Source organism: Onychomys torridus, chromosome 1 (genome assembly GCF_903995425.1).
Source record: "Onychomys torridus chromosome 1, mOncTor1.1, whole genome shotgun sequence".
Classification (NCBI taxonomy): Eukaryota; Metazoa; Chordata; class Mammalia; order Rodentia; family Cricetidae; genus Onychomys; species Onychomys torridus.
Genome location: NC_050443.1, coordinates 143202970 through 143226923, shown reverse-complemented (window position 1 = coordinate 143226923; position 23954 = coordinate 143202970). Strand labels below are relative to the sequence as shown.

At 43.2% G+C, this 23954-nt stretch overlaps 1 protein-coding gene across 1 annotated transcript in view; it reads left to right on the top strand.

The window, feature by feature from the left end:
* Positions 1 to 23954, top strand: part of Pgm5 (phosphoglucomutase 5) — a 172950-nt gene that overhangs the window by 43776 nt on the left and 105220 nt on the right. The window contains exons 5-6 of the mRNA XM_036193917.1: positions 162 to 352; positions 892 to 1046. Of these exons, the coding sequence (XP_036049810.1) occupies positions 162 to 352; positions 892 to 1046 (346 nt within the window). The remainder of the gene's footprint in view (positions 1 to 161; positions 353 to 891; positions 1047 to 23954) is intronic.

The window sequence follows — 23954 nt, the reverse complement described above, 5'->3', positions numbered from 1 at the left end:
AAGTGATACAATTGATATGATTATTGTTTTATATTATAGCCTAAAAAATGATGGTAGAATCTCTATTAAGTGAGTTGTTTTTGTCTTTTTCTAACCAGAAGAAAATACCTAGGGAAGAGTGGTCTTCAAGTGTTTTTACATTCTCATCCATCTTTTTTTAGTTATGGGACCCTATGTGAGAAAAGTTCTGTGTGATGAACTGGGGGCCCCAGCCAACTCTGCAATAAACTGTGTCCCACTGGAAGACTTCGGAGGGCAGCACCCAGACCCAAACCTGACCTATGCAACCACGCTTCTGGAAGCCATGAAAGGGGGAGAATATGGATTTGGAGCTGCATTTGATGCTGATGGGGTAAGTGGGAGGGTTTCCAGTTGGTGACCTGCTCACCACGTGATGGCAGGAGTATCAGAAGCCAGAGAATCTGGAGTGCACATGCGTGGGGCATGCCTCTGCTCTGCTGTTCAGTGCCAGATAGCGCCATGAGACAGCTACAGCTTCTCTTAGTCTCAGATTGATGTATGTTCTTGAGAAATTATTTCTTTAAAAAATAGTCAGGCAATCAGTTTTTATTTATTGCTGGCTCTGTTGAGAGCACATTAAAAAACCAGCTATTTCCCAGTTACTACAGCTCTCCAGTCTGTGCAGGGCAGGAAGGCCATGGATGCATGAAGTAGCTCGGCCCGCATCTCAACAGGTGGAGCACATTCCAGCTGTGTCAAGATTCTGCCCCCCCCCCCCAGGAATTTATATGGTTTCCCATGCTTCCTTTGGACTATTCAAATTGTTTTAGGTTGTGTAAACAGCAGGAAAGTGGCTTGTACTGATGATGGGAACTGGGTATGAAGACCAGATGCTTCTCCCCGATAATTTTCACACATTCCTTCCCACAGGACCGTTATATGATCCTTGGCCAAAATGGCTTCTTTGTGAGTCCCTCAGACTCTCTGGCCATCATCGCCGCCAACCTCTCTTGCATTCCGTATTTCCGTCAGATGGGGGTTCGAGGGTTTGGAAGGAGCATGCCAACCAGCATGGCTCTGGACAGGTAAGGATGTTACTGTGACTCACCGTGTGGTAGACCTCTGATACCAAGGCCCCTTTGTTGGTAGCTGGTACTCATTCTCCCTGTCCCACTGCAAGCCGGGTGACAGCCTGGGGACTTAGGGATATGCTGTGGTGCAGCCTGTCAGAATCAGATGGCCTAAGCTGGAGTCTTCTTTCTTATTTGATCTCTATGTGTTACTTCTCTTATCTGTAATGTGGGGGTGCTAATGTGTCAGTATCATCCTTACATAGATTGTGGTGAGGTATGGATGAGGTCATGCTTTATATTACCTCAGGGGCTTGCTTGTTCCAAAAATCACACATGTAGAATCCTCTACTCTGGGCTTCTTTGTAAAAGAAAGTAAAAGCAAGGATGCTGCATCACAGGTTGTTGTAAGGATGAAATGATGGTGTGCAGAGAGCACCCAACAGGAGGCTCGCCCTTGACAGTGGCACCTGGATTTGATCAAACTCAGAGCCCTGGACATGCTAGGGATGCGCTCTGCTGCCCAGCTAAGTTCCTGTCCCTGCATCTGATGTTTTCAAACAGTGTTCATTACTATAGGAGCAGAACATGTGCCCTGCAGAAAGTTAGAAAACACAGACAAACAAGAAGACAGAAGTATCACATCATCCCCAGAGTTACCCATGGTCATAGGTAAATTCATACCTGTGCTGAATCTTGTTCTGTGTATGTAATTGTACAGATATAATTAAAATATATAAAATAGTATACACAATATCTATGCATGATGCGTAGTACTAAAAAGATCAGAAGGTTCAGACTGCTGTAACCTGCTTTTTAAAAAAATCAATTTATAATCTTCAGTTTTCTATTAGTAAGTTTTTCTTTACTGTCTGAAACCAACATGACATTTAGATCACCCCTGAACATCCCCAAAATACTTTGAAGGTTTGTTTTCCTGGGGTAAGATCCTATTCAAGGACACACATTGGGTCTGGTTATGTCCTGTGGCCTTTCTTTATCTAGCACAATCCTTACCCTTTGGCAATGATTTTGGAGAGATCTGGTTAGTTGTCCTATAGAATTCTACCTTCTAGATTGTGTAGCTATTTTCCTGTAGTGTTATTTGCTCAGTCATTCATAAATTAAAAGTTACATACTGTGAAATGTATTAGCTTGAGAGTTCTACTCAGTGAGTTTTGAAAGTGTAAGCATGCATTTAACAACCAGTCATATGAGGGTATGGGTTATTCCTACAGCTCCCTCAACTTACCCATCTCTTCTGGTACCTGCAACCATTGCCATTATTTATATCAGTTGAAGCCTGCCTGGTTCAGACTAGACACAGGTGGGATCCTTAGCTGTGTCATCCTCCCTTGGTTTGACTTATCCTTATTATTGCATATGTCAGAAACACATCTCTCCTTGTTATCCAGTGTGTTATTAATATATGAGAATATCACCATTTGTTCTTTCTAGTTTCTCATTGATAGACATCTGGTTTTGTTGTTGGCACATTTCAATTACTCCTGGGCAAATATCTAAGAATAAATGTTGATTTTAGGGTAGGTATACATCCAAGAAGCTGACGAATGGTTTTTCCATTTTACACTTTTCTCAGCAATGTGGGGGCCTGTGTTTGCTTCATATCCTCACCAATATTTGGAGGTTGGGACAGACTCTTAACCTAAGCCAGGCTATTGTGTGCTAGATATCATTTTATCATAGTTTAAATTTCACCATCCAATAACTGATGACTTTGGATTATTTCATATGCTTATCAGCTACTTGTTACCTTCTTTCATTATATATTCATCTAAAAAGTATTTGCATGTACTTAAAGTTGGGTTACTGTGTTTTTTGTTGTTGATTTATACAGGATTTTTGTATTTGTTGGATCAGTCTTTTGTCATACATAGTATTGCCTGTAGCTTGCTTCCACCCTGTTTTTTTTTTTTTTTTTTTTTTTTTTTGTGTGTGTGTGTGTGTGTGTGTGTGTGTGCGCGCGCGCGCGCGCGCGTGTGCGTGTGGAGGCCAGAAGTCATCCTCATGTATCATTTCTCAGATGTTGGTCACATTTCAGTTTTGAGATCGGGTCTCTCACTGACTGGAAATCGTCACATAGTCTAGGATCCACATGCCTCTGCCTGCCTAGGGCTGTGATCACCAGTCTGCCACCATACCCAGCTTTCTAACATAGATGTGGGCACTAAATTCAAGGCAATGGCTTTTCTGGTTGACTTATCTCCACTTTTCATTATTTAATTAGTGTCTTTTGAAGGGCAGAGATTCTAAATTTTTATCAAATCCAGTTTACTAGTTTTTTTCTGATGCTTCACTAATTACATTGTTACTACAACTGCTTTTGACTTGTGTGAGGGATGTTTGTTTACTCTTGTGTGATACTATTCCTGGGATACATGAACAAGCATCTACTCACCCCAGATAATGACTGAAGACGACAGCTCCAGGTAAGGATACCACCAGAGTCCATCTTGGTGAGGTGGGTTCTATTGAGGTTGCTCACAGGAATTTGGGGGAGGGGTTACGTACAGGAGTCGAAGTGACTCAAAGACAGCTGCATCACCAAAGCTCACCTCAGCATGAGTGACAGCTCATGAGAGTTGGAACTCCGGAGTACACTGCATAGCCTGCAGGCAGCTCAACAGCTTGGAGAGTTCCCTTTTCAGCAGCTCAAGGGGGTCTGCGCCTCTGTGGATATCGGGTTGGTCTGTTTCTCCCAGGTGACTTGGCAGGTCTGAGCTTCATCTAAGGAGCCCAGCTTATCTGAGAGTCTCTTAACAGTCCTTACAGCTTATGTATGCGTGGAGAAAGAAGGAACCTAGTGTGCCTGGTCAGTTTCAGGGACTTCCTGAAGCCATTCAGTTGTTTACTTCCTGAATCTTAATGAGAATCCCTCCAAGATGGGGTTCTCAGAGGAAATTGCTACATAGCATTCTTTAGGGTAGAAAGATATTTCACCCTGTGTTTTTCTTGTGAATAGTTACAGTCATAACATTTACATTTTTGCTTTCAATTTTCAGTTCATTTTAATGTGTGGTGTGAGGTAACAGTTGAGAATCATTTGTTCCCCATGTTCAGTTACTTCAACTCTATTAATTGGAGGAATTTTTCTTTCCACTGACTAGTTTTGACTGATCATGTGTATGCGGATCTATTTGGACTCTTTCTCCTATTCTGTTTATTTTACTGGCTTTTACAAAGATGCTACACTGAAATCAGGTCAGTCATCCAGTCATTTCCATCCTTTCTCTGGTTCGTACTTATGTATTTACTAGGCTTTCTCCATTACTACATACATTTTAGAAATGATATGTTAGTTCACACCAGAGCTGCTGGGACCTTGACTGAGATTCTGTTGAATCCATGAAGCCATTTGAGGAGGAATAATACTGGATCTTCCAATCCATGGATATATTTATAAATAGGTTTTCTTCATTTTCTCTTACATATAAGCTTCCAAGTTTTTAATGCAGATGTCTCACAGTTTTTGTTAAATTTATTCCTGTTTCCACATTTTGATCATGTTGTAAGTGGAATTTCTTTTTTAATTTTGTTATATTTTTATTTTTATTTATGTGCATGTGTGTGTCTATGTGAATGAATGCTACATGGTGCAGGTGCCCAAGGAAAGGATCCTGGGCACTTTGCAGCTTATTTGACATTCCAGGATTCTACTTAAGCCCGATTTTTTAATTTAGAGAGAATTTGCAAATATCTTCCTTAAGTTGACAATAGTTTTGTGAGGATACTGTGTCAGCATCCCCCTTTTCATATTAATGAACCAGTCTTCAGGAAAGTTAAGAGCCTTGTGCGGGGTCCCACAGCTACCTGGGAACTGGCAGGATCCCATCCTGTCTCTTTTGATACAGGTTACAATCACGGTTTCTCAGATCCAGAGAGTCTCAGCCGAAACCTTTGAAAACATTGCCTAGCTCTCCTGTGAGGCAGCCGACAGCTTTCCAAGCCATGGCCAGGAGTGGGAGGTTTCATTCTGACAACAGAGACCCTTTGTCCTCTTTTCTTGTGGAAATGGCCCCCATTGCTCTTGATTTTGCTTCATCCACTTTCCCAAGAAAACCTCCGTCCAGTCAGAAGCCAGAGGCCTTGCCTAGAGATTCACAAAGGGCCTGTTCTGATACGTGAGTGACCGTTTAAAAGGATTATTCATGCTTGCTGGTTGGGATTCAGAATTCTGTGGGGCTCTGACGTGCTGATTTGTTTGGGGTATTTGATCTGCTGGGTAGCTCCCTTGTGGATTCTCATGATGGACACTTTATAAGCCTCTTTCTTCCTGGTGAACAAATACAGCTTCGAAAGTCCATCTTCTTGTGGTTTCCCAAATTACTTATTATTATTTTAAGTGAACGGAACCATAGGATTGAATCTGTAAATGCCAAGGTAACAGTTGAATGCTTGAGATATAGCCACAGGCCCACTAACTCCTGGTATTTCAGAATGGGTGGGCACCTTTGAAACTAATGAACTATCCAAACTTTCATTATTCACAGATAAAACTGGTGTTTCCCCAAAACAGACTTTCATTGTCTGTAATTTCTATTCTTACACTGTCACTAAAACAGATTGCATTACCCCTTCATAATACTACTTCAGCTTTGAAAATGGCATTCTTTGGGGACTCTGTCATCTGGATGTGTCTGATTTGTGGCACAGACAAGTGTCGCTGATGAAAACACTCTGGTACACATGATTTGAGAAGCAACGCACATTCAAAGTATATTTGCAGCCCAAGGTCCATCTCCACCCACATGGAGGTATTAAATAATCCTTGGTGTCATCATTGTTCAGTAATATTTATGAAGCTCCCATCTGTGCTTGGGGCAGTGCCGAACACTGTGCAAAGCAAGTCAAACATGCTGCCTCAAGCTTTCCTCACTAGGGAGAGTTCCACTCCTTTGAGACATCACTCCTTGAAGACATCCAAAGGACCCAGCTATGAGAAGTATGTTTTGACTACAAACAAGGCCACAAAAGTCCATATGTATAAACAGGAGAGTGACACATTAGTAGCCTTCAACCTTTTCTGTACCTTTGGTGCCTCTTGTATATTTAGCATTTACTCACTAGAAAATATTTTATAAGCATTTTTTCTATGCCCTGGATGTGGTCCCTGCTGTGACAGAACTCACTATCTAACGGGAAAGGCAGAAAATAACATGTAAAGAAAAAATAGAGACACACAAACTGTAATGTCAGGTGTGAGGATGTGAACTTGATACAATAAAATTTGGAGAGGAGGGTGCATCTTGCTGAGAAAGGGGAGTTACAGAAAGACTCTCTGAAGAGGTCACGGATAGGTCATGGGCTATCAGAAACAGGCAGCTGGGCCTGGCTGTGAGGCTGGGATGCGAAGTCCCATCTAACACATATGCAAGCACTTACCCCTAAGTCTGTGGTTTGCTGTGGTCTGCTGCCAATCCTCAGTCTAAAATACCGACTGTTGCTTATCTTGATCATGCTCAGCTGGTTCCTGGAATTCAGACAGTGTTAATCCTGCAAGTATGCAAGTCTCTACTGATGTATGGCGACCTTGACCCTCGCCACATCCACAGCTCTGTGCTGTTGCATCTCCTGCATCAGTCGTGATGTACATGGCAATGAGAAGCATCGTGAGAGGGGTCAGTGCCCGGTCACTCAGCTTCCATCGCTTGCTTTTGCAAAAGAATGATGGAAGCATTTTGCCTCAGCAGATAAATATGGCCGTGTCTCCTCTACTGAGACAGCAGAGAGAAAAATTGGGAAAGCCTTCATCATAAGCTGCCATGAAACTCTTCTCACCCGTTAGGATGTGGGCAGGAAAGAGATAGCACTCTCAAAAGAGCTGCTCTTATGGAGGACACTGAGTTCAGTCCCTAGCAACCAGATAGGTCACAACTGCCTAGAACTCCAGGGAATCTGATGCCTCCCTCCTGCTCTCCACTCATGTGTTCATACCTCCACACAGACACACTTGCATACACATCACCCAAAATTCACCTTAAAAAAAAAGGGGGGTTTACCAGAGAGAATCTAATAGTCTATGGAGGCATGCATGAAGTTAAGGAAACTCAGTAAGGTCAGAAAAGAATGGGGAGGCCAATGTGACTAGCAGTAACAGGTGAGCATCCCTTAGGGTCAAGGGCAAGGGTCAGTGAAGTCCAGCACCATGGGCTCTGGAGCTGTGAAGCCAGCTGTCGGAGGGGGACTGAACTTGGAGGGAGGGAGAAATAAGGCCCTCTGTCCCCTCACCCTCAGTCTCCTGCTGGTGCCTCCTACTGACTAACCCAGAAGGGGCCTTTAGGAAGAAGAGCAGGACACTGAGGGCAATGGGGAATCAAGGAATGGAAGGGGGCAACCAAAAAACGCAACCAGGCAACTGACACATTAGCCATTCTGGACCTCTCAACTTGCTCACTGTACTTCCAGTCTCTCTCCTTTAGGGCACCTCAGACTCAGATAAGTTTGTCATACCCATCATTTCATCATTGGCCTAATGAGAAAACCTTTCCTTTTTTAAAACTGGCTTCTTACATAAACTAGGTCTTTGGTACTGGTGATCAAACTCAGGGCCTTGCACATGCTGGGCAAAGTGTTGTTCTAGCCTGGAAGGCTTATTTCTTATCACTTAAAAAAAAATCCAATATTTGTGCTTTCTCCAATTGGCTGCTCCACCACAGACCACAGTGGTATGCTTGCGTGTCCTGTTGCACTTCTGACTCAGTCTCTCCTTTCCAGTCTTGCATTTACTGCTTCTGGTTCCCATTGCTTTCTTCCTTGGGTTACTGCAATAACTGATAAACTGGACTCCTGTTCTTCATCTCATATTCTGGATTCTTCCAAACTCCTTATTGTAAAGCATAAAAACCACACCTCTGTCCTTCCTGAAAACTGGCTGGCGGCCTCTGATCCTGTACAAGGAGATCCCGCCCACCCGCTGTTATGATGTCTCCAGCCTTCTAGATATGTGCTGGGTTTAAGACTAAAGCAGGGTTTTGGAGATTTCCAGTAACTCAGGGGTATGCCGTTGTTGGTAGCTTCCTCTTGGCTTGTGGAGGGCGTGTTTGCTTAAATAACCTCCTTTCATTCTTCATGACTTAAAATGTTTATCTATTGTAGAAAGCAATCTCGGGGCTGGAGAGATGGGTTAGTGATTTAGAAAGCCATCCTGTGGGTGACTGTGAAGAGCACAGAGGTAACTGGACAGAATACAATGCTCGGTGTCCTGATGATGGTGGTAGTTATACAGTTGTATAGACTCGCTAAAATCCATGGAGCTAAACAATTAAAATGAAGGAAAGGGGGGTGAGGAATCTTATATGTTGTAAGTTACACTTTGATAAGTGGAACAACACAATCAAACCCATTTGTGTAGAAGTGAAGAGTATATTTCTTTTGAGCCTTCCTCTATGGCTAGCAGCAGGAACCATCACTTACTGTGGGTGACTCCCCTTATCATCATGGAGTATTTCACACACTGAATTCTGAAAATGCTGGTTGGAGTCAGGAGATGGGAAAGACCTCTGGATTTGTTTTTCCTCTTTGTGCCACATCAGAACATATATGTGTTACCAGCAATCTGGTCTTCTTTGAGTTAGAGCTGGAAGCTTTTAAGATTTGAAGATCAGTAGTCACATTTATTGACCACACCCTAAAAAAATAGATGGAAGCCAGCCAGTGCTGTGTAACTGATGCATGTGCTTGGCATGTAGCACCACCTTTACATGAGAGAGAGAGTGAGGAATCCACCTTAGGCCCACCCATTTTCCAGGACATGAGAATGTTGTGACTTCTGTATATGCTTCTATTTTGAAATGCCTTTTTTGGTAACTCTTCCTAACAACAAAAAACTGGATGGCTTTTAACTTCAAACCTCCCAGGGTCATGGTAAACTGGGTTTGTCACGGAGCTCAAATGCTTGCTAAATATTACTTTTACTTGAAGAAGGAATGAATGAGATGTGAGGGAGGCACACAGGGGAAATTGAGGCACTGCTGGAATTGCTGCCTGCCCAACTAAGGGGAGAGGACAATGTGACTACATTTTTATCTCCAGTGAGCTCTGATGTAAGTATACGATTTGTCACACAAAGCCATGGAAATATTTGGAGCAGGTTGTAGGGTGGACGTGGCACTTGCAGAAAATATATGATGCTAGGAGGTTATATAACTTGTCACATGACAAAGACACCATCAAGGCTGTAACCCTCAGATTGTTTGCCTCAAGTCTTGTTTCTTTACTATTCCTGCTGCTTGGAACAACAAAAGTTCTGCCTGTACCATGAATGGGTGTCACTTGTGTTGGTCGGCTTGGAGACCACTGTGGCAGGAGAGACATTGCCCAAATGGTGGTGGGTGACACCAGATACACATAAATACTTTGAACACAAAATGTCTTGTAATTTTGATCCTGGTTTTTGTTTGTTTGTTTGTTTGAGCATGCCCCTCTCATTAGTCAAGCTTGGGAGGAAGCTATCTGTTCCTGGCTTTAATTGAGACTTCCAGGAAAATATTGACAGGAGTTCAAGGTAAAGCTTGAATTTACACCATCAACCCAGCTGTAATATCAGTGCGAATGGCTGCCCTGAGGGTGTTGATCTGGTTTCAGCAGCTTGGCCAGGCTACCTTCTGTGCAAGTGGGGTAAGCAGGTAAGATTTCTTCTCGATGAGAGTTTTAAATCCAAGACAACACTGGTGACCCAAAACATAAGTGGTATTGATTAAATATGATGAGTTGCTTCAGAAGGGAATCTGCTAGCAGTTGCATTTCAGATACCTGTGCCTTAAAAAAAAAAAAAAAAAAAAAAAAAGACCCTAGGCAGTCTCTGCCCGTGTACTCTGCACAGGTGAGGGTAGAGGCCAGGCCTGAGCATCCTTTATTGCATCTCAGATCTGGTGTTTACCTGAGCTGTGTGACTGTGTCATTTGGATCTATAGACTCTTCCAGAGTCTGCTGTCAGTAAATCCGATTGCATCAGTGGTTTCTAGCCCAGCATTGAGGACAACTCTTTGGTGAATTCAGACTTGCATTTGAGACAGCAAGATCTCTATCCAGGACTCAGATGGTATCTGTTGGGGTCTTTGTAGAGAACAGGAGAGAAACTAGATAGAGTGGGACCTAAATAGTTAAACAGTGTTTGGCCCACACAAAGCATAGGCTGGCCTCAGGTGAACCTTGACCCAGCAGCTCATTTGACCTGGTTAGTCCCCTCTTTCTGCTCTCTTGAAAGGTGTTGCTCACTCATGTCTTCAGGCTCCTTGCTCTGTCTCTCTAGGGCAGAGTTGATAAAGCAAATGTCTGCAGGATTTCAAAACCTCATACCCTGTGGCACTCTGCTTGTGAGTCCGAGAGACAAAGAAACTAAACACACTTCCTTGAGTCTTGACCCTGGTTGGAGCTTTCACCAGGGTCCTAGACAGCAGGATGGGTGGACAGCCTTAAGCCTCTCCCCTGCTTAAGCAGAGTCAGGATGAAGGTCATTCCTTCTCAGACCAAAGTGGTAATTGCAGTATTAGAATATAGTTTCAGAAGGGAGTTTAGGGTCCCCTTCTTTCTTCCTCCTTATGCCCCTACAAATCCTCTGCTATGCTATTCACTGATAATGCACCCCCCCCCTGCACCTTTTTTTTTGGTCTTTGATTTTTCGTTTTGTCAAGGCGGGGTCCATCTATGCAGCCATCCATGACCTTTACATACTCACGGTCACACAGTCCTTGTTCCCTCCTATCCACACCACCTGAACCCTGTTCTTCCTCCCTCCCCCTTCTTTCCTCTCCCTCTTTCCTCCATCTCTCCGTATTTCCTCTACTCTGTTATCGTCTTCTTTCCTTACCTACCTTCAGTTTTTCACCTCTCAAAGCAAACCAACAAACACAAACATTTTCAGACTTCCTTCCATTCTTGGCCCACTGTTTGGTTCAGCACATTGCTTCTGGCACTGATCTCCACCTCTACATTCTGTCTTCATCAAGCAAACTTCGCACTACAACAAAATTAATGGATATTTTAGAAGGCATTTGACCAGATTCTGAGAGGGCTACCCATCCGAAGCTCAAGGACAGATAGGGGAAGTGTTCTGAAATCATGAAGCTTCCTAAAGATCTTTTATCTTTAAAGATCTTCTCTAGGTGTGGGAGGGGGAAGACAACACCATTTGAGAAGAGCAAGCATTTCGAGCTGCCAGGGTATTTAGGCTTCCACAGAAACTGGGACGTGGTCTTCTTTGAGAAACCCTAAAAATCTGTGTGTTGACCACCTGGGTTTGAACTCTGACTCCGATGTTTCCTGGATTTGTAACCTTGGGCTGGGTGCCTGATTCTTCTGGTCTTCTTTCCTAAATGAGGATGATGAGAGCACTCTTTTTCCTGAATAGAAGATGGGGAAATACATGACTTGCTTAGTTAGAGCAGTGTTGTCCATGGTAGGAGCTCAGGGAAGATGGGCAGTTACTATCAGACAGTGTTCTACAGACACCAAACTGAGGCATGGTGGATTAGTCTCACAATGGGTCTTCGGCTCTATATTGTGTTAGTGACTTTTTTCATTGCTATGAGCAAGTATCTGACAAGAGGCAACTGAAGACAAGAAGGGTTTGTCCTGGCTTATAGTTCAAGGGGATCATTCCATCGCAGCAGGGAAGTCATGGTAAAAAGAGCAGGAGGCAGGAGGACACAAGGTATCTGTAGTCAGGCAGCAGAGTGAGAACAGGAAGCATGACTGGTCAGTAGAAACTCCACACTCGCCCCAGTGACCCACTTCCTCTGGGGAGGCTCCACCTTCTAGGTATCACAACCTGCCCAAACAGTTCCATCAGCTGGAGGCCAAGTGTTCAAACACATGAACCTATGGGAAACATTTTACATGCTGTGGTGGCTCACACCTTTAATCCCAGCATTTGGGAGGCAGAGGCAGGTGGATCTTTGTGAACCTGGTCTACAGAGTGAGTTCCAGGACAGCCAGAGCTACAGAGAAAAACCCTGTCTTGAGAAAGATGATAAAAAACAAAACAAAACAAAACAAAACAAAACAAAACAAAGCAAAACATCACACACACACACACACACATACACACACACACACACACAAATACAATTCACATTTAGGACTTAGCCTTTAAAGGCCAGTGGCTTGACTTGGCCTCTGTATCTGTCATGTAGATTGTGAGGCTCCTTGCTGTAGGCCCTGTACATGACACAACACGGCGAGGCTTTAGGATGACTGTTGAGTGGCTTCACATATCCACAGATGTTCTGCTTACCTGGTAGTCAATAATTGTTGATTTTCTTCAGCTCTTCTTTGTATGGACATTAGGCTTTTAGTTAGTGACCCAGGACTAGGTCTATTTCCCTTAGACCCATCTTTTAATTAACAGCTTATGAAGTTGTGACAAATGAGAAATTCTGTGTTCTTTGTTCCCTCTGTCAGGCACTTTCATAGAAACATGTTGGACGCCACAAGACTATCTCTTTGGAAAATTTGGTTGGTGGGAGGATTTTTGTTGTTGTTTTGTTTTTCTTTTAAGACACATCTGTGTCTGTCTGTATGCTGGCCAAAATCCATTAAATCCTGAACATTTATCTCTCCCATTAATTGTGATGATAGGGTTTTGACTGCATCTCACAGACATCCCACTAAAACATATGCGAACTGTGTACATATTGTAAGCATTTGCCCATTTCCTAATCTGGTCAGTAGTTCAGCCAAAAGCTACAAAAGTAAAATATGAGACACACCATCATGAACTGTTTTGTGATAAACTTGTTCACAGAAAGATTTGTGAGAATGGATTTCTTTGTTGCTCTGTAACAAACCTCAATTTATTGCTCTAGTAGTGTTTGTTTTCTGATTTTATATTAACTTTGCCCCTTTTCTGCTAAGCCACTAGTCAAGTCTTTTGATGACTTACAGACTCAGGAGATTGAAGACAAAGTATTCAACCTCTCAGATAGGATTTCTTTACATGCATCTTATCAAATCAGGAGGGGCCAGGAGCACTGGAAATGTGAAAGCAATGAGTGATTCATTTAAGGTCTCAGAGATTTCTAGGGAAAACTCTCATCTAATGACATTTTGAGGGCCATAGGCTGGGTTGTAGTTCTGATTGGACATGACTAAGTTGAAGTCACTGCATTATTACTATGACAAAATGCCTGAGGCATCTAATATTATAAAGTGAAACATGGCTAGGCCTCAATTCTGGTGAAGATCCTCCCAGCTACAGTCACATCATGGCAGAAACATGTGTGAAAGTGCTAATGTTGGCAGACAGGATGTTAGAGAGAGATAGATACTGGGGGTCTACACCACTTTATGAATATACCCTGAGTAGCCCAAATACCCACTACTAGGCCCCACATCCCAATGGTTCTACCACCTTGGTGTTGTGGGATGTTCTGTATGTCAAATGTGTTGCTCTGATTGGCTAATAAACAAAACACTGATTGGCCAGTAGCCAGGCAGGAAGTATAGGTGGGACAAGCAGAGAAGAGAATTTTGGGAAGTGGAAGGCTGAGTATATGAGAGACACTGCCAGCCGCCACTATGACAAGCGAAATATAAGGTACTGGTAAGCCATGAGCCACATGGCAACTTATAGATTAATAGAAATGGTTTAATTTAATATAGAAGAAGTAGATAGCAAGAAGCCTGCCACAGCCATACAGTTTATAAGTAATATAAGTCTCTGTGTGTTTAATTGGTTGGGTCTGAGTGGCTGTGGAACTGGCGGGCGGCAGGTGAGAGAGATTTGTCCTGACTGTGGGCCAGGCAGGAAAACTCTAGCTACACCTTGGAGTCCAAGCTTTTCACCACATGGGCCCTCAAGGGACACAGTTCAGTAATTAAACTACACTCAAGCTCTATCAGGAGAGTTAGCTACTGCTGTGTTCCCTCTGCTACCTCCCCCACCTCTTCTTCATTCTCAGGGTTCAAGACGGTAAGAACTCCAAGTATCATATTCATGTCTTAGTTAGGAACAGGGGAGGGCAAAGAAGGACCAAGGATACATAGCTTTTAAGATGGATCACAGACATGGACAGACGCATATGATCAAGGCCCAGTGTTGAGAACTTTTGGGGTTGAGAAATGTAGTCATCATACTGAGTGTTCACACACACACAGTTGAAGTTGGGTGTTCTTGTGAGGAAAGCAGGGGAGGATGGTCAGAGGGGGCACAGGGAAGTCTCTGTTGTAGTTTTCAACAGTGCCTTCAACACTCTCTATAGAAAAGTGTGCTTGGTGGAGATATAAAATATCTGGGTTTTGCTAAAAAAAAACTCCAGAGGATGACATAAACTATTATGATAGCAGTACTAATAAAGATAATGATGAGAAGAAGAGGGAGTAAGGGTGGAGGAATACCTTCCAGAGGAAAGATTTCAGGTTATTAGGATGTAGTAAGTAACTCAGAGCCCAGTGAATAAAGAGATAAATTCCTTCTTTCAAAAATAAGTAAGTTGATCCAAATGGGAAAAGTGCACCAAGAGAAAACCAGCCTGACAGTGAGTGTCATGGCCTCAGGAAGCTAAAGGCTTTCAGTTCCAACCAACAGAGACTGCCATCTGTTGTGTGATATTTTGTTTGTGATCCTGCAGATCAGAGGGCAGAGCCACAAGCTAACCATAGCAGCCAGGCAGTGGTGGTACACACCTTGAATCCCAGCACTCGGGAGGCTCGTGTCTTTAATCCTAGCACAATCAGAAAGTACAGACAGGAATATAAGGCAGGTGGAGACAGGATCTCAGACCCCCTTTTGGTCTGAGGATCTGGAGAGTAAGAAGTCATTTGTGGCTGCTCCTTTGTTTCTCTGATCTTTCAGGTTATTACCCTGATATTTAACTCCTGGTGTTTATTGATAAGACTAATTATGATCAGACTTCAGCTATCCAGTGTCCTAGCCATGGAGGGAAAGTTACATCTGACTATTAAAACATGTAGAAGGGGCAGCCCCAGAGGGGCAGTTGACTCTCTGCCAATACAGTGTCCTGGTGGCGCCTGCTCTGCTATGCCCAGGTGTGATCTTTCACCAGAGGAGTTGTTCTTATAATAAAGTTCCCAAGACACTAATGTCAGAAAGAGAAAAGGCTGGTTTAACTTATAGTTTTGGAGATTCAAAGGCATGGCAGAGGCCCCAGCTAGCAGTGCTGGCTATTACTCTGACATAGGACCTGGTCTTAGGAAAAGAAGGGGGACTGATTTTACCTACATCATATCCAACCCCAGCTGATATATCTCCAGTGAACCCCTATGTAGTTAGAGTTTTTCTGCCTGGCCCAGTCAGAACCAACCAAGTAAACACACAGAAACTTACATTGTTTAGAAACTGTATGGCTGTGGCAGGCTTCTTGTTATCTACTTCTTCTATCTTAAATTAACCCATTTCTATTAATCTATACTTTATCACATGGCTCGTGGCTTACCAGTACCTTACATCTTGTCATGGCAGTGGCTGGCAGTGTCTCTTCAGCCTTCTACTTCTCAGAATTCTCTTTTCTCTTGTCCTGCCTATACTTCCTGCCTGGCCACTGGCCAATCAGAACTTTATTTACACAGAGCGATATCCACAGCACCCCTACACCCAAGGCTCAGGGGAAATCACAGAAGAGAGGGTGGAAAGATCATAAGAGTTAGAAGACAAGGAAGATTTCTGTGAGATAGTGTCCTCTATATGCCACAGGGCAGTGGTACTCATGAAATCTCAACAACATGGATACCTGAATAAGATTAGCATAATGATAGTACCAGTTGACATGCCGATATATGGACAGGGAAAACTCTATATTGCCCCACCCTTAGATAAGAGCTATTGGCAGTCAGTGCCTGGGAGAGAGGGAGGAGCTGTCTCCTTCAGGAAGAAGCTACCACATAGGTTGTCCAACCCCAAGTGGTCAGCCTTGGACACATGTACATACAAGCTAAATGGACTCCGTCCGTTATATATACATGTGTGCATATATACACACACATGCATATGTGTGTACATGTAACAATAATTAAAAAAAGAGACGATGAACTTGGGAAGGGAGGTGGGGAGGAGAGAGTGGCAGGAAAGAGGAAGGTGCAATATTTATGTATTGTATTGTGTTCTAAAAATATATTAAACAAACAAGCAAAAAGAATAAAAGCAGAAATCACAGTGATACATTCTGTGAAATTCTCAAATAATTAATAAAAATATTATATTAAAGAAAAAATCCAGGAAAACGAAAAAACATCTCTGAAGCCCCCCTCTGAGGAGCTGACCCTGCTCTTCCCCAGAAAGTGACATCTTGTTAAAGTCCCAGATCTGCCGATAAGAAAATCCATTTTAAATTGTTCGCCTGTCATTAAAGAACATTCCAGAATTATGAATGCTTTGCTCCAAATGCCATCACTTTTGGTGTCTCTTGCTTATTGTGACTCATTTACTTGCTCATACGAATGTTTATTGAATTCCTTTCTCTGTGTGTCCTTGTTTGCTTGTGTGGTTGGAATAAACACCGTGACCAACAGTGACCTGGGGAGGAAAGGGTTGATTTCACCTTACCATTTCCAGGTCAAGGTCCATCACTGAGGGAAGTCAGGACAGGAAACTGGAAGCAGGAACTGGAGCAGAGGCCATGGATGAACGCTGCTTGCTGGCTCGCTCTGCTACCCCTCTTAGCACAGCTCGGCACACCTGCCAAGGGAGGGCACTGCCTGTGATGGGCTGGGCCCTCCCACATCAATGTCAGTTAAGAAAATGCCCTGCAGACCAGGTTTATGGAGGCAATTCTCTTCCCAGGTGTGTCAAGTTGACAAGATTAGCCATTACGCTGGGTCTGGTGGGATAGCCAACAGGCTCATATTTATGATTTAGTGAGAGATCCAGGCATTAGTGGCAACCAATAGGATATGATATAAGGAATTCCTTCTATACAGGCCATTAAAAAGTGGATAAAAATCCTGCTGTTGGGCCAAAATGATCTGGATTTGATGTAATGGTTCTTTCTTCTTTTACATTATGAATGCTGTTCATGGGAACCCTTGAATAAGCACCTTAAGAATGGACCACATCTTCTTTGCTTTTTATTTCAATTTGAGTAGAGTGCTCTGAGTGCAGCAATGACCCATGTGGTGGTGTGAGGGGTGGGGTGAACTAGATCAGGAAGAGAGTGTGCATTCCGGAACAGGCCACCCATTGGAGTCACATACAGTGACAAAGCCTAGATTTGAGCTTCACAATATCCAAGGCTGAGCGCGAGACCCATGGTACTAGTCATCATGTAGATGTGCCACTAGCTAACCTTTCACCCCTACCTAACCTTTCACCCCTTCCTAACCTTTCACCACTATCTAGCTTTTCTGTGTTTATTTTCTCATTTGTCAAATAAAAGTCAACTTTGTTGGGTTGTCATGAACTCAAACGGGATTATTAATGTAGGTACTGCCTGCCATACAGGAGGCCCTGGATTCATCCCCATTGCTTGGAGAGGGCAGTAGTAGAGTAATGAGGTCCATATGGAATAAGAATTCAGTGATCTTTTTTTTTTATCATTAATAATATCCTCTGCCTTGTGATTTTCTCCCTCACTTAAGAATTTTGTATTATTGAATTGTTTATTGAAGACAATCCTGTTTCTAAATCATATCATAACGTTATGACAACTGGAAGTTAACCTAAATGTGATATGCTGCATGGCTCCTGAGCTGAGAGCCATGCTGTTTACATTTCTGGTCTGATTCTGATGACTACCATGTACTAAATTTCCTACCTTCTCCTTCCTCTGTTTGCTGCTTCCTGAAAGATGAAAGGGTCAAGGGTCAAGCATTGCTAAATTCCCTTCTCTTGGGTTTGATGGACTCACCCTTTGTCAACAGATACATTTCCACCAGAATTTCTAGATCTTGGGGATCATGCTCAAATCCCACCCCTCCTCCACCGTGCCCAGCTGTCCTTGGCAGCCCCTCCCCTGAGACTGCAGAGCACTTTTCTTAATAGAGTTCTCCTTTGTTGAACTATGACCCATCTTCCACTTTAAGAAGAGGATTCCAGAGTGTGGAGCTGCTGGAAATGGGGTGGGGGATGGGATGGGGAATGATATGATGTGATTTACATATAGGATAGTGAAGATAGGGGGAAATCCAGAGGCATGAGGCTCTTACCGAGGCAGAGGATGCTGCTGTGCTTTTTGGGTGGAGAGTCACAGTCTGACAGGAAACATCTGCTTTAATCCGCTCCAACATCAACAGAATCGATGTGGTAGGAACCTGTTGTTACAGTGCGGGTTCCATGTCTCCAGCCAGGGCTTGGCTAAGATCAGCACTGTTTGGACAGGCAGCACCAGGTGGTCTCTTTTGTCAAAATGTGGATGTAACAAGCAGGGGTATTTGGGAATATCCTGTGGCTGTTTTTCTACTTAAAGGGGCTGTTTTCTTCTAAACCTGGCCAGCTATCTTTGTTTCCATAATTTTCCTTTTATGTTTTCTCTTTTCCTCCTCTCAGCATATTTCCATTCTGGGTTTCAAATAAGTCTAGGCTTTGCATCCTGGGCTCTACCACCACAGGAGTAGACAAAGCTCCCTTGTGCCCAAGAGTGTCAAAACATCTGGATTCACTGTGTGAACTCACAGGCACACTCACTCAACCACAAAACCGTAGATATTGTCAACTGCACCTAGGGTCTGTCTGCCTCCTTTTGCCCTAAGAATCAACTGTTGTGCTAGGGATATGACTCCTAGGATAAACGTGCCTGCCCACAAGCCTGAAGGCCTGAGTTTGATCCACACAACAGAATGAGTAAACCAGTTCCTGCAAGTTGTCATTTGACTTCTGCATGTACATTGTGGCATGTGCACCCCACCCATACACACACGTACCCAAAAGAAATCAAATGTAATTAAAGAAATGTAAACGTGCTGGTGAGATGGCTGAATAGATAAAGGTGCTTGACATGTAACCTAGTTACATGTGTTGAATTGTAAAACTAATGTAAAGGTCAAAGGAGAGACTGAACTCCACAAGGTTGTTCTCTGGCTGCCCCTACACACACACACACACACACACACACACACACACACACACACACAGAGAGAGAGAGAGAGAGAGAGAGAGAGAGAGAGAGAGAGAGAGAGTCCCATACATACATAGCATGTACACACAGACACATATACAAAAACAATTGGGAAAAAAAAATCAGTTATCTGTTATCTGGAATTAACTAATGATGTTACTTTTGGAAAAACTACCTTATTTCTCACTATTTGAAAAAGTGGTGTTGGTGCCTGATGCTTACTTTTTGCCCTTATAAAGAATTCTAAGCATTCTTTTGTGTGTATTATATATGTATTTGTGTGTGCATATGTCTGTATGTCTGTGTCTGTGGGGGCCAGAGGTTGGTGTCAAGTGTCTTCCTCAGTCACTTTCTACTTTGTTGTTGTTGAGATTTTCATTGAACTTTTCTCACTGATTTCCTAGACTGGCCAGCAAGTCCCATGGATCCCCCTGCCTCTGCTTCTCTGGACTTAGGATTACAGGCAGTGCTGCTAAACACAGCTTTCTGTGTGATTACTAGTGATCTGAACTCAGGTCCGAATGCATGTGTGCCAAACACTCTACTGTCTGATCCAACCTCCCCACCCCAGACTTCTAAACATTTTAGATCAGCACATCTGTGATACAACTCTGACACTGTTGTGGAATGATCTTTTTGTACACTGTGAAAATGTGTCTTTGTCAAGGTATCTTTTTCTGGTTGGTTTAATAAAGAACTGAATGGCCAATAGCTAGGCAGGAAGAGGTTAGGTGGGACTTCTGGGCAGAGAGAAAAGAAGAGGAGTTGGATCTAGGCATGGGGGAGATGCCAGAGGAGACAGAGAGGAAGCAGGACATGCATGAGGAGAGGTAAAAAGCCATGAGCCATGTGGCAGCACATAGATGAATAGAAATGGGTTAATTTAAGTTATAAGAGCTAGTTAGAAACAAGCCTAAGCTAAGGCCAAACTTTTCATTTTTTTGTGAGCTGGTGGCCCAAAGAAAAATCTGTCTACATGACATGGCTGACAAAATGGGAAGTATGGGGTCATAGCCCTGACCTCACCTTACCACTTCTGTCATTTATTTCTGAAATATTATTGCCCATCATGTCCTAGATATCATAAACAACTAACAGACACAGGAGCTGATATCCCAGACAAAAAGACCCAATCATAATCAGATTAAATCAAGGTCCTTTTTGATTGAATAAATTTGATTTAATAGATGGTCCCTAATGAGGGTTAGTGTCTAGTTGCTCCTTACATATGGATGGAAAACATGGCTAGATCAAAATCTGAAGACCTGGAGGTCAGGACTGAGCCCTGTGCCCATAAGGAGGGGAAGCAAGAGGCATGTTCTGAGAAGCAGTGTGCTAGGAGACCCTGAAGCCAAAGCCTGGGAGGAGGGCATCCCACAGGGCAGAGGCTAACAAGAGAGCTAAGTAAGAGATTAAGGTTTGGAACTGGGGACACCTGACCATAGTCAGGGGATTCAAAATACAACCTGGAGCCTGGGTGGGATGGTGGTGGTGGTGGTGGTCTCTGTGTCACAGAAGATGGGACAGCTGAACTGGTGGCTTTGAGCATAGACAGAGGAACTTATGGTCCAGAACAGGAATTGACTTGGCTTAGGCACAGCCCTAATTCATTTTATTTCCTTCATTTTTACCTCATAGCATTATTATACAGCCACACTTCAAGTCTTTTGTATGTGTATGCACATGTGTGTATTATGTATGATGTATATGCGAGGGGCAGGTACATGTAGGTCAGAAGACAGTTTCCAGAAGGTTCTTGCCTTCTGTCTTGTGTAAGGCAGGGTCTTTCTCATTTCTGCTGTTGTGTTGTGTACTCTGGACTCTGGCCTTCAGGCTTCTGGGTGATTCTCCAGCCTCTGCCTCCTACCTCGCCTAGGCATGCTGGAATTACAGATGCCACAGAGCCTTGCATCTCATACAACTGCTGGGGATCTCAACTTAGGACATCAGGCTTGCACAGCAAGTGCTTTTACCGACTGCCCTGGCCCTATTACTTCAGTCCTTACGGCAAAAGATACCTTAATATTATGTTCTATATTTTACTGTTACATATTGATTTGAATGGCTTCTAGACATAGTATTTATGTCTAGATATGCATATGCTATATACATATGTTTTTGTTGAATTAAGTTCATTCTCTTTTAGAAAAATTCCATTTTTAGGGCCTAGAAATGATCGCAGAAGAGACAAATATTGTTGAGATTTTAGCAATATCAGTTCTAGCATGGCTGATATGTATTGAATGATACTCAAGACCTGAGAAATAAATTAGCCATGCACAGGAAGATGGAGGAGTAGAGAGGTTCCTCCCATAAGTGTTCAGCCTGGTTATTGGGTAATCAAAGACTTTATGCCATTTATAAGAAACTAGAACACTAAGAGAAAAACAGATATTGGGTGAAGTACTTTTAGTCCAAAGGAGTCCATCTGTGAAGTCACGTGTGTTTCTGATGGTACCCCTAAACCAGCACATGATGGGAGTGCTGTATAAACATCTCAACTCTCTTACCCCTTGTGAGGGATCTTGTGATGGGCTTTTTTATTTTTATTTTTTTTTATTTTATCCCAGTTCCCAGAGAGCCCATGTATGTGTATGATTAAGTTCTTGTCACCCATGGAGATAACTGGCCTGAGATCCTAATTTATATTAGTTTTCTTCCTTTACGTGTTTATCTGTGTTCTCATACTTTCGTCTCCATCAAAATAAGCAATGTGTAGTTGAATCTCTGCGGGCTTCAAGTCTCTCCCCAGAGAGTACAAACAAAGGCTCAAGTGTGTTTCTTCTTTTTTCTCTTTTGGAGTTGAGATGTTTTAAAGCCCTGCACACAGACTCGAACTTGGCTTTTGAAGAGTAGGCAACGAAAGAGTTCATGCCTGCAGACAAACATTCCACAATTAGAATAGGTAATTTAGAAAGTATCCAGCTCTGTGGAATTATCTTGGGCCCCTTTGAATAGGTAATCCCAAAGGAGCATGACTACCTTTGATGATAATATATAATTTTATTATTTTATGAGACTAGCTGCTGTGGAACTCTTTTATGGAAAGAGATTGAAGAAAGCCAACTAGATATACATCTGGCACACAGGGAGTCTTATCTTTAAAGTGGGATTTCCCCTTCAGCTCAGAATGCTGACAGATTTTTTTCTTCTTTCTTCTTGAATGGGGTTCAGCGAGTTGACAAGAAGGCCAGGATGAAAGCAGATGGAAGTGCAAAGACTGGCTAGCTCAGGTCCCATGAGTCTCCATCCTTTGCTGAGCTCTTCTCCTGCTAAAATCACTTCCTTCCAGGCAGACACAGGCCTGTCACTCTCGGGCTGTCATCAGCACAGCTAGGAGAAGCCAGGATGCCTGCTCAGCCGAGTCAGTAGAATTTCTCATGGAATAGGTTTTCTTATCAAAACACCCGGAGAGTCAATGTATCTGTAGAGACTGTACCTGAAGGCCCTGGCTTTCACAGTGGGTTATACTTGGCTAATACAGTAGAAACACTTCAGTCCCATCCAGATGCCTGCCCACCCCAGGAGGCCTCAGGACCGAAGCAGCCTGTCAGAAGGGGAAGTATCATCTTGGTTTTGGGCTCCCTTGAACTTTTGTCTCTATTAGTGGGAAATGTTGATGTTACCCTGGATGATTCATTCATGCAGCACTGTTCCCCCGTTTAGGTCAATATTTAAGATACAGGAAAGGCTATTTTAGCTTCAAAATTGGCCTGAGATGGAAAATTAGTGCGGGAAATTAGCTCGTTACATGCCTAAGTCAAGAAAGGCTAGGGAAGTGTAAATGATGATAGGTTCTGGACCAACATCTGCCTTGTAACTTTTCCTGACCAAGATCATGACCCCTTTAGGGGTTGACCAACCCTTTCCAAGACCATTGGAAAATGATTTATAATAGTAGCAATGTTACAGTTATGAAGTAGCAATGAAAATAATTTTATGGTTGGTGTTCACCACAAGAGGAGCTGTGTTAAAGTGTCGCAGTGTTGGGAAGGCTGAGAACCACGGCTGTCCATGCTTTTGTCCATCACTTGTCATGGACGATGACTATATTGTAACCCAGATTTCCTGGAATTTGATGGTATAAACCAGAACTTAGGGAGAGCCAGAGGAGACCTCTTAGCTCTGCCTCATTTGGACCGAATCTGCCCTGCCGCTGACTTCCTGAGTGGTTTTAATTGCACCTTCTGTGGTACTGAACCCTCTGATAGTATCTGTTCTCAGCTTGGCTTCACTTCTCAGGAGACAAAAAGTTGCCAAAGTTCTCCCTAACACCTCCAGGAGCAGGGAACTTAACTCTCCGCCTTTGGTCTCTCTCTTCTGCTCTATTTCAGTCCTGACAAAAGCCAGAGTTGTTTTTGAAGGCTCACCTAATGCCTTTCTCAGTTTTACAGCGAGCTGCTTGCCTGGTTCCATTTGTGTTTGCTCTGAGTTTGAGCAAAGGGTCTCAAGTTTATTTACTTGAACTAGGGGGCCCACCTGCTTGCCAACCCAGCGCACTCCCATTTCCCTGGGCAGGTCAGCTCAGGCGTTTTCACTTACAGGAGGAAGGGGTCGGTGGGGAGCTTACCCTTGGAACTTTCTGACATCGTCCACTCTGTTTTGGCTTAAGCGAAGACACCCTTGTGTTGTGGAGTATTTGTACAGTGTGTGAAGATGTGTTGCTGTGATTGGTGTAATAAAAAGCTGAATGACCCATAGCTAGGCAGGAGAAATAGGCAGGACTTCCTGGCAGAGAGAGGAAGAGGAGATAATCGAGGCACTCAGGATATGCCAATGGAACAAATTGGACATATGGGACAGAGGAAAGGTAACCGAGTCATGTGATAGGATGTAGATGAATAGAAATAGGTTAATTACATTATAAGAGGTAGTTAGACAAAAGCCTAAATGCTTT